Source organism: Mytilus edulis, chromosome 6, assembly GCF_963676685.1.
Source record: "Mytilus edulis chromosome 6, xbMytEdul2.2, whole genome shotgun sequence".
Classification (NCBI taxonomy): domain Eukaryota; kingdom Metazoa; phylum Mollusca; class Bivalvia; order Mytilida; family Mytilidae; genus Mytilus; species Mytilus edulis.
In genome coordinates, this window is record NC_092349.1 from 41,275,270 (window position 1) to 41,287,287 (window position 12,018).

Here is a 12,018-nt window from a genome sequence, read left to right on the forward strand (position 1 = left end):
GAGCAGACAACAACCGAAGGCCACCAATGGGTCTTCAATGTAGCGAGAAACTCCCGTACCCGTATGCGTCCTTCAGCTGGCCCCTTAAAAAATACTATGCAAACTTTCACAGATAAGTTGTTGAAAGGATATTCATAAATTATATTTGTTGTTACAGTTGACATTTTCATTCATTAATTTTTGTCATTTTTTTTTAATAAGGAACATTAAATTATCTTCATCATAGAACAATACAAAACCAAAGACAGTGGAAATTCTAGCATCCCATGGACACTTATAAAGATAAATTTTTTAATAAATCATAGACTTTTTCAAAGTAATTAAGTTCATGATTGTCTTTCAAGATTTAATTATATCTCTCTTAATTTATCAAGATATTATTAAAGTGTTAAATGTACATGGATTAGTGTGTCAAGTCATCTTACATTTAATTAATATTTCCATGCAGTCAGTGGTTTGATACAAAGAAAAAAACAGAAAAAAATATATTTGTACATTAAAAAAAAAGCACATATTAATCTCAAAAGTATTGATTTTACCAGAAATAAATATCATTAGATATCTCCATTAAAATATTAAAAAATCCACAAAAGATCCCAATAGTCAATTTATATCTATATCAATGCAAAAATACAAAGAAAACATTGGAATAAGAAAGACAACTCCAACTTATCCAGGGACACAACTTCCTATCTGGTGATTGCATTGTACAGGTAAAAAAATGGCCGCCGCGGAATTTGACATAACATTTTCATTCGTGTTTATTCAGACTAATAAGCTAGAATTTTGACTGTGGAGTTATTTTTTCCATAAAACTTTGATAAAGGAACACTCGAAATTGTTAATTACCATTTGTATTGTTAATTTAGAAGATGGGAGGCAAAAATATAAACCGGTCACAAAAAAAAAATAGATTTCGCAAATCAAACGTCATTTTCTTTCCACAAAAGGTTGAAAAATATCAAAAGTAGGTATTGTCATGTATTTTTTTTTTATATTGCAACACTCCTTTCATACTTTAGTGTAACAATATCGAGTTTGAAACCGATTTGATGAGAAACAACAAAGATACAAACGTTTTTTCTAAAACGTCATTTTTTCCCCATTCACACGTTAAATTAATTCAGGCCAGGCAAACTGCGCGCGGAAATTTGATCAAGTCACACAACATCGCGGAAAAAATCAATTCAGTAAGTATAACTCTAACGTCAGTGTTCATCAATTGAATATGTAGTGTTCAGTTTTTAATGCCTTTGTGTTTCATTTTTGAACACTTGATGTTAAAGTTCTTAACACTTAGTGTTCATCAATTGAATGTGTGGTGTTCAGTTTTTAATGCCTTTGTGTTTCATTTTTTAACACTTGATGTACTGTTTTGGTAAAGTGCCGAATTGACCATGTCGTCCTTTTTTTTATCATTTCACTCCACAGTCTCATCTATCCCTCGATATTTGTCAAAACTGAAACACGTTACTTTTTCTATTTGGAGTTTAATCCACCACTAGAGTCTTACTTTTTATATCTGTGCTCATTTTTTATATCGTTGTACATATTGTTGAATTATACATTTTATGCAACTTCATATTTGATTATTGGTGTTCATTTATGCACGACATGAAAAAATATTGTCGCTGTGAATTTACAGTACTGTTTGTATTTTTATTGTATGCATTTGCCCCTTAAATTCCGTTCATTATTCGTCAATCCCACATATTAGGATTTATTTTTGTGTTTTATTGATGTAGAATAAGGTCACGCTCGAATTTTCTAGAAATACAGTACCGCACAGTTTTAACGTGTGTAAAATTTTTATCGTGCACGGTATGAAAAGTACAGTCAATGACATATGCAACCTGTCATTTATATTGCATATATAGATACTTGCGTGTAACCTTTTCCAGATATATTGATGTTGTTTTTCGAAGTGTAGGGTACAAGAGTCACTTGTATTGAACTATATAACCATTTTCTTTGTGAATGTACTACTTTTTGACATTTATTGAATAAGTGTTGACTGAATAGTATGCTTATGATTGTTTTTTTGCACGTTCAGTGTTTCACCCTCTCCGGGAGTCTGTATACGAATAAACAGTTGAACTCTCAAAGACTTATCAGTACAGTGAAAAATCTAGATTATAGAGATGAACACAAGATAGATTCAACATGTCCCAGTCAGAATCCGTTTCTGAAAGAAGAGAGCTAAGATCTTCAAGAACACTAACATCAGATGGAGATCACCTTTTCGAACAGTCTAATGAAAGATAATATATCATTAGAACTATAAAACGAGATATAGACGCTATTAAAAGTATGAGAAAGAAGCTAACAGATATTTTGATTTCTTAAAATCATATAGGACAAGAGAAAGTGAAAGTGAGCATGCATCATTTAAAGTGTCATTCTATGCTTTAAAGGCTAAGATATCAGTGGTCAAACAACATCTAAGTGAATTGCTGCCTAGGAGATCAATAGAAAATAGTAAACGAACTCATAAAAGTCGTAGCTCCCAACATAGTTCCCGTTATACTGGGTCAACAAGACACTCGTCACTAAGTGCTCAATCAGAGATTCTTAAACAAACAGTGAAACTTGAAACCGTTAAGACACGACTTAAATATGCCAAAGAGGAGGCAGGGTTGTTGCACCGCGAAGCTACACTCAAAGCAGAGAAAAACGTCCTCGCTATGAAGCGAGACGTTAACAAAGCTGAGTCGGGATTACAAGCTGTTGAGAAGGCATTGGATTTCGATCTTAAAGACTATAGTGAAAGTTACGAACCACCAAGAATCGCTAATCCAGTAGTTCAACATGCCAATGAAGACAGAATGTCCGAAAGAAAGTACCGTAGTGCTAACGTACCAGATACACGTAATATTACAGAACAACGTACAGCAGAATTTGTGGAGCAACAGCGCTCACATCATTCCTTACATTTGAGCAAACATGACCTTGAAGCGAACAATGTAAACATTCCTATTCATTCTTTGTGACCATTGAATCCTACAGCACAACATTTTGTTCCAACCCAGAGGAACGAAGCACAAGAATTGGCCAAGTTGATGGTGGAGAAAGACTTAATCACATCTAGCCTCATATCATTTGATGACCAGCCGTCACATTACTCATCTTGGAAAATTAGTTAGCAACACATAATGACTGAGTTAGATACAAACACATTGGAACAGTTGGACCTTCTTACAAAGTATTTGGGACCAAGCTCAAAACAGCATGCTTAGAACATAAGATGTGCTAATGCTCATAATCCGGCTACTGCAGTGCGTCTTATATGGGAACGCTTAGATGCTAGATTTGGTAGTCCAGAGATGATCGAATCCTCACTTCACTCACGTATAGTTAACTTTCCAAAACTTTCAAACGATAACCGAAAGGAACTTTATGACTTAACAGACTTAGCTGCAGAGATAGATTCTATTCGTAGAGATTAAAAGTTTTCTACTATATTTGCTTACTTCGATTCCTCCCTTGGTGTAAATCGTTTTGTAACCAGACTACCTTACAACGTTCAAGAAAAGTGGACTACTACCGCCAATGGTTATAACTCAAAGAACAATGGAGCATATCCGCCATCCTCCTTCTTTGTGCCATTCCTGCAAAATATTGATAAAGTGCGTAATGACCCTGGATTCATTTATGACAATCAAGACACAAAACCAACCACATCAAAGCAAACCAGATTTCAAAGTCCCACGCAAGTGTCAAGCACCAAAACCGATATTGGTAACAATAACTACAGGCCACCGTTTCAGAAGTCGAATGAGGACTTATGTCCACTTCACGGAACTAACCATACACTCAACATGTGGCGTGATTTTCGTGCTAAACCATTATCAGAGAGACTTGATTTAATTAAGCAGAAAGGTTTGTGTTTCAAGTGTTGCGGACCTAAGAGACATTTCCGTGACAAATGTAAACAGGATGTCAAATGTAGCGTGTGTGGTTCTTGTGACCATCCTTCAGCCTTACACGTAGACGTTGAAAATGAACCCCAGCAAAAGCACGAGGATGATAATTCAAATGAACACATAAGCAGCACATGCACTAAAATATGTGACTCGATAAACAATACTAGTAAATCTTGCTCCAAGATAGTACTTAGTTTAGTTTAAACATATTTATTTATAGTGGATTGGGAAACAAGTTTTGCAACTTATATTAATCCCTTTCCACTTTGCGGGAAAGTACTTGCCAAAGTATATCATTCTGATAGACCAGAACATTTCAAAACTGTTTACTGCGTGATAGACGACCAAAGTAACAGAACTTTAGCTACTTCAGACTTCTTCAATTTCTTCAGAGAAAATGGCAAAGAAATCAAATACGCACTTGCTTCTTGTGCAGGGAGGTTTGTCAGTAGTGGAAGAAGGGCTTCCGGATACGCACTAGAGTCACTGGACGGGTCTTCATGTCTTAATGTACCTGAAATAATCGAATGTAGCAACATTCCTAACAATCGTGAGGAGATACCCTCACCTGTTATAGCCTTTAGTTATCCTCACACGAAGGACATAGCGAGTTGTATTCCTGACATTGACAATCAATCTGAGATCCAGATGTTAATAGGCCGTGACCTAATTAGAGCACACCATGTTATTGAACACCGTGTAGGAGTCAACGATGTACCGTATGCACAACTTTTACCCTTAGGATGGGTTATTGTGGGGAATGTATGCCTTGGAAGATTTCAGGAACAATAACTTGTCAATGTGAACAAAACCGTAATTGTCGGCAATGTGCAATCTACTTTATTGTTTCCGTGTGATAGTGAGACACCAGTTGGATTAGACCCAACTTTCGAGAAGTTCATACCAGACAAACCTTTTTTAGAGAACGGTAGGCAAATATCAAACCATGGAACAAAATCATTTGATATGAACTTTGGTTGCAACTCTGAAAAGCCCACACATGTGGTAGATACAGTCGCTTCAAACTGCAGATCAGTGCTCAAAGCATTTCAATCAATTGACCTTGCCACAAATCTCAAGGACCTCGACCTTGGATTGGCAGATCTCTTGTTACAGATGAGCTTAGGTCTCTCCTGGGACACAGAACTGGACGAGTTCATTTTAAGAGTGTCTTCTGACAACAAGCCATTTACACGCCACGGATTTCTGTCAACAGTCGACAGTTTGTATGACCCAATTAGCTTAGCAACACCCGTGATTATGAAGGACAAGTTATTTATACGTCCAACCTTAAGGGTTTCATCTACTTGTGATTGGAATAATCCATTCCCAGAATCACTAAATCAAACACGGGAATCAAGTTTACCTTCATTGAGCCAACTTGAACATTTGCCTACACAGAAGAAGTACATTGGACTTTCATGTGTAAACAGTGTTAAACAAAAGGACTTCACCTTCTTATATGCTTCAAAAGATGCAATCACAGATACATACTTTAACCTGTATAGTGCAAGTACCGTAAACATAAACTTTCACTTCAGACCGATTACTTAGGACCATTTGGCTCCTTGAAGCCGAGTGACTATGATAGTGATATCGTTTAATCAACCACACTTGATACATAAACAGTTATTATAACATTGTTAGGGACACACATGTTAATTTTTCATATGACATTGTCCTTTGATTTTTGAAAATGTAGTGATTTCATAAGAAATCAGAGGAGGAGTGTACTGTTTTGGTAAAGTGCCGAATTGACCATGTCGTCCTTTTTTTTATCATTTCACTCCACAGTCTCATCTATCCCTCGATATTTGTCAAAACTGAAACACGTTGTTTTTTCTATTTGAAGTTTAATCCACCACTAGAGTAAGTTTACCTTTTATATCTGTGCTCATTTTTTATATCGTTGTGCATATTGTTGAATTATACATTTTATGCAACTTCATATTTGATTATTTGTGTTCATTTACGCACGACATGAAAAAATATTACCGCTGTGAATTTACAGTACTGTTTGTATTTTTTATGTGTGCATTTGCCCCTTAAATTCCATTCATTATTCGTCAATCCCACATCAATTTATTTTTGTGTTTTATTGATGTAGACTGGGGTCACGCTCGAATTTTCTAGAAATACTGTACCGCACAGTTTTAACGTGTGTAAATTTTTTATCGTGCACGCTATGAAAAGTACAGTCAATGACATTTGCAACCTGTCATTTTTATTGCATATATAGATACTTGCGTGTAACCTTTTCCTGATATATTGATGTTGTTTTTCGAAGTGTAGTGTACAAGAGTCACTTGTATTGAACTATATAACCATTTTCTTTGTGAATGTACTACTTTTTGACATTTATTGAATAAGTGTTGACTTAATAGTATGCTTATGATTGTTATTTTGTACGTTCAGTTTTTCACCCTCTCCGGGGTGTATACGAATAAACAGTTGAACTCTCAACGACTTATCAGTACACTTGATGTTAGAGTTCTTAACACTTAGTGTCAGCTAATATACGTGGATGTCAAAAATCATCATTTATTTCAGATGTATAACAGACAGACGATCACAGACTGGTTATTCATCAGTTTAGGAAATCATCAGTTATTTACGTTTAATCTAAATCCTGTTCTTTAATTCGTCTTTTATGTTGAAACTTTGGATATAACAGTTATGAATATTTGACAAATATATATCTGACATGAGATAATAACAAGGAAGCCATCGAACTACCTATGGATATTATACTAACTTGTTACTCACTTCTTTCGTGTTCATGTGGGATAGAAGTCCCTTCTTCAGTTCTCTTCCTTATGTGTATCCATTCGTCGTTTAACCGCCTAAATCACCAGCCGATATCTGTTTCCGGTATTTGGTACCCTGGTATATTTTTTTTAACGCGAGGTGTTCAAAGTTTCGAGCGATTTGAACACTGATTGAACATGTAATGTTAATAAACTGAACGGTTCATGAAATAAGATAGCATCGACATATTTGTATTACGATATTATCATAACAGGCCTCATTGATATGCATAATTATGAATTTGAACACCGGTGTTCACTGTGTCTGAACACACATGTTAATATTTTTAACACAAATGTTAAAACTTTAAACACATCTCTAAGCATGAACATATGACGTTAAAACATTTAAACATTCGGTGTGCAAATTTTGAACGCGTCCGGACGCGTCAGGAGTCAGATATATTTACAGTGATACATATATGTAATATTCGATCAATGTCAGAAAAATATATACTTTTTTTGTATTAGGCTGAGAAACTGGAGAAGGGCGAGGTTCTACATTTCAAACTTATTTTCAGCCCTAAATGAATCATGCTTCATTGGGGTGTAAAAGCGTTGACCGAAGTAGTTTTTTTATGAAGCGCGGAATCGCTTCATTCTAAAAATGTGCGTACGGTCAACGCTTTTACACCCCTATGAAGTTACAAAAACAAACATCCAATACTTATAGTTACATTTTTTAGCTAGGATCGTGAAAACACGATTTCCATCAAGTTTTTCTTTAACATGTGCACTTTATTGTGGGACCTCGTTCCATCTTCATTATGTTATGAATGTTAATTTCAGAAGGACGCCAAATTGCTTTTAGTCAATCCAAATAACTGTATCATAATGAAACATACATCTAATGTAATTATTCAATGATGAAATTGACATAGCACCAAATAAAGCCGTGTTACTACATTTAGGAAACACAACTAGTTGCAGTATAAACTTATATTTTCCTCTCACGTGGAATAAAATGTTAAGTGTGGTTTCTGTCAGACAAAGTCACATGGTTGCGAATTAAATAAGTAGAAACAGTTCAGGTCATATTTTGGTGTAAGAAAACACAAACATCACAAGAATGTCCTCACAGAGTAGGTAATTCCTGTCGATCAATAATTCAAACTTCGGTAATGTGAAAATAGTGTAGTGTAAGGATATATAGATTCTATGAATGCATTTCCTTTGAGTTTTGAATTCTTATGCTATTTTTCTGTTCTTTATTTGGGTTGACTTGTCAAGTTGTCTCTTTGACACATTCCTCGTTTCCATTCTCAATTCTAGTTTGTGTTTCAGAGGGGCTTATTTTGGAATAAAAGCATCTAAAGGGTGTATTTAACAATCATAATTCAATATAATGTATGGTTAATGATTCATAAAAATGTATGGTTAATGATTCAAAATAATGTATGTAAATGATTCAAAATAATGTATAATTAATGATTCAAAAAAATGTATGGTTAATGATTCAAAATAGTGTATGGTTAATGATTCAAAATAATGTATTGATAATGTAAGTTAATGATTCAAAATAATGTATTGTACTGAAAAATTATTACACCAGGGTTTTCGATATCACAAACTAGTCAAAACATTTACTAACTTTATCATCAGTATAAGGACATCATTCGTAAATATAGCTAAACATGCAGACTTCTTATACGTTCATGTATTTCACATCCGATTTTTTATGGAAATATTCTTTATAAAGCACAAAAATGTCAGTATTCAACTCAGAAGCTAACAAAACCTTTAAATGGACTTATTAAAAAGGGATATAGTTACGATACTGTTGTCAGGTCATTAAAGATTGCATATTTTGGCGTTAATGGGTCTTTGAATCGGAACTAAACACATTTATTTAAAAACCAGTTGTTGGCATGACACGTGTTATGTTCTTCTCATATATGTTATGATGGTATGAAACTAAACCCCTCACGGGAAGGATTGTGCCTGATATTCATATGATAAAGACATAATCTTTCAAACAGTTTAATTAAAGTCTGGAGCTGGCAATTCAAGTTAACTGCTATAGTAGTCTGTTGTTATTTATGTATTATTGTCATTTTGTTTATTTTCTTTGGTTACATCTTCTGACATCAGACTCGGACTTCTCTTGAACTGAATTTTAATGTGCGTATTGTTGTGGGTTTACTTTTCTACATTGGCTAGAGGTATAGCGGGAGGGTTGAGATCTCATAAACATGTTTAACCCCGCCGCATAGTTGCGCCTGTCCCCAGTTAGGAGCCTCTGGCCTTTGTTAGTCTTGTATTATTTTTAATTCTAATGCAACAACGTTTGTAACGTTCATTTTGATTGGATAACGTCACTTTCTTACATGGCCTCAATTGACAATTGATGCTATGGGACGTACGCGCAAGCGCAGACGGCATATGACAGATTTTAAATACATGTTTTAACGTTGTTTTCTGTCAGTTTCATTAGAATGGAGATAACAATATTGTATTTTAAGCTCCGACGGCATCAATTTGGGATTTGATGGTCGCAAATACCCGTTTACTGTCTCCGCTAACGCGTCGCCAGTAAACTTAATTTGCGACCATCAAATCCCCAATTGATGCCGTCGGAGCTTAAAATACAATACAGTTATCTCCTAATTTTAGTTTCTTGTGTACAATTTGGAGTTTATTATGGCGTTCATTATCACTGACCTAGTATGTATATTTGTTTAGGGGACAGCTGAAGAACGCCTCCGGGTGCGGGAATTTCCCGCTGCATTGTAGACCTATTGGTGACCTTCTGCTGTTGTCTGTTCTATGGTCGGGTTGTTGTCTCTTTGACACATTCTCCATTTCCATTCTCAACTTTATTAATGATTCAAAATAATTGATGTATAGTTAATGATTCAAAATAATGTATGTTAATGATTCAATATAATGTATGATTACTGATTCAAAATAATGTATGTTAATGAATCAAAATAATGTATGTTAATGATTCAATATAATGTATGATTACTGATTCAAAATAATGTATGTTAATGAATCAAAATAATGTATGATTAATGATTCAAAATAATGTATGGTTAATGATTCAAAATAATGCATGTATAGTTAATTATTCAAAATAATGCATGGTTAATGATTCAAAATAATGTATGTTTAATGATTCAAAATGATGTATGGTTACGTATAGTATACTGAACAAGTTTTATCACAAATACTAACGTATCTTATATAGATTATACCAATTCATCGAGTGTGACACAATATTTCTTCGCTCGAGATGGGTTTTTTTTTTAATTTGAAACGCGAGGCATGCGGACTGAATAAGGGTGTCAAGGGTAAGAATAAGAGAAAGTATTATTCCAGTTTTGTTCATGTCTTACTAACGAACACTGTTTATTTACATTTACATCATATTAATATGAAAAACGTGGTCACACTTCAAATTACTAGAAAATAATGATCCCAGCAGGACACTAAATATACCAACGGTATGGGGTTTTATCATTCTTAAGGTCGCGTGGTTGCCTATCCATTGATTGCTTTCATCCACTTTATTTGAACTTTGTTGGATAGTTGTCTCATTGGCAATGATGCCACATCTCCTTATTTTTATATTATTATGATATAAATTGATTTGTTTGAAAGACGACGAGACATTGCATGATCAACTAAATATTTTACCTGAAAAGTAAGACTGCACCAAATGCAACGAGAAACTGTTTAAATAAAAGCATTTCCTCTGTCTGTATCCCTTGTCAGACACTAAGTATTTCACCAAAAGAAAAGGGAGAACTTACAACTTACAAGTCGAATAAACAAAATGACAATACTCGGAAACCAGACACCGATTATAAATCCGGTGCATTGTCAGAACATGTCAAATTTTTTATAGGAAAAGGACGTCTTTAAACATTACTTTCAAATTGATAGTTTCATAAAGAAATAATTATGTCGTTTGTTCAATTCAGTTGTTTGTGTATACCGTGGATTTTTACGTTATCATTTGAAACATATAAAACTCTATCATGTAGAAAAATATATATCTTGAAACAGCACTTGAACAATGAGGAACATCTTAAATGAACATAAATGACATAACATTGTCACATTGCCAATCATACCACATCTTAAATGAATTCCATTCAGATAGTGATACATATGCATAACATATCGTACCGAAACATTAAACTGTTACATGTATTTACATAAATGTTTTAATTCACCTGTGTTGAAAGAAATTCTCCACAGACATTAGTTTGTACTTTTGAAACTTTTGCCTCTTTTAATCAATTGCATGTGTTCCTTTTTTATTCAAGCTGTAATCTTTTCAAAAGGAATCAAAATTTCAAAAGCATCTTCCTAGAATCGGTATTCATACACTAGTACTGCATTATCTTGGAGCAGAACATTTGTGAAAGGAGATCACGTCCTGTTTGAGGCCGACGCCTTAAGGAAAGTATTGCTGTAGCAAACTTGCCAAAAATGTTTTGTTTATTGCAGCCTTTTTCAACGCAACAGCAAGCAAACGTGCTAGCAATAATCGTTTCCAATATATAAGAAAAAATTGGGACCTTTAGAAATATTAATGTCTACAGCACAGGCACTTGTCTCAGAAATTTGTTTTCCTATATACCTTAATATAAGGTATATAGGAAAAAATATTTCTGAGACAAGTAGATGTAGTCTACAGGGGCGGATCCAGTCATTTAAAAAGGGGGTTCAAACTCGGGATAAATGGGATGTGGCGGCTACAACCATATTTCTCTATTCAAAAGCACTGATCGTCAGCATATAGGGGGTTTTAACACATGGACCCTACCCATATTACCCCTGGTCTACAAATAATATATATATATATATATATATATATATATGTTCAACGAATTGTATGCAAGTCTTTCTCCAAAGTACATCAGTAACAAAAACAAGAAACGACGACATGACATTTTTTTTCATTTGTCTCAATATTTTAAGTCATACCATTCTCCTACAATTGTCTTTCAGCTCCATCCGACAAAATTATCTTCAGACGGATTTTTGCTGTTCTTCTACTGTTATAATCCCAATACCTTCAGAAGTTCTACGTATTTGCTTCTCAAACAATTGCTTTTCTTCAGTGAGGATCCCTGCATTGTATTAGTTTCTAGTATATGCAAACACTTATAGGGTCTTTGCATCGGAACTAAACACATTTATTCAAAAACCAGTTGTTGGCATGACACGGGTTATGTTCTTCTCATATATGTTATGATGGTATGATACTAAACTCCTAACGGGAAGGATTGTGCCTGATGTTCATATGATGAAATCATAATCTTTCAGTCAGTTTA

The 12,018-nt window shown here is 34.3% G+C and overlaps 1 protein-coding gene across 1 annotated transcript in view; it reads right to left on the reverse strand.

The window, feature by feature from the left end:
• The window catches only part of LOC139527653 (uncharacterized), a 54,810-nt gene extending 44,325 nt beyond the window's left edge, over nt 1-10,485 (reverse strand). Inside the window, exon 1 of the mRNA XM_071323185.1 lies at nt 10,370-10,485. Within this exon, the coding sequence (XP_071179286.1) occupies nt 10,370-10,422 (53 nt within the window). The 5' untranslated portion in view covers nt 10,423-10,485. The remainder of the gene's footprint in view (nt 1-10,369) is intronic.
• Between the last annotated feature and the right edge of the window lie 1,533 nt (nt 10,486-12,018).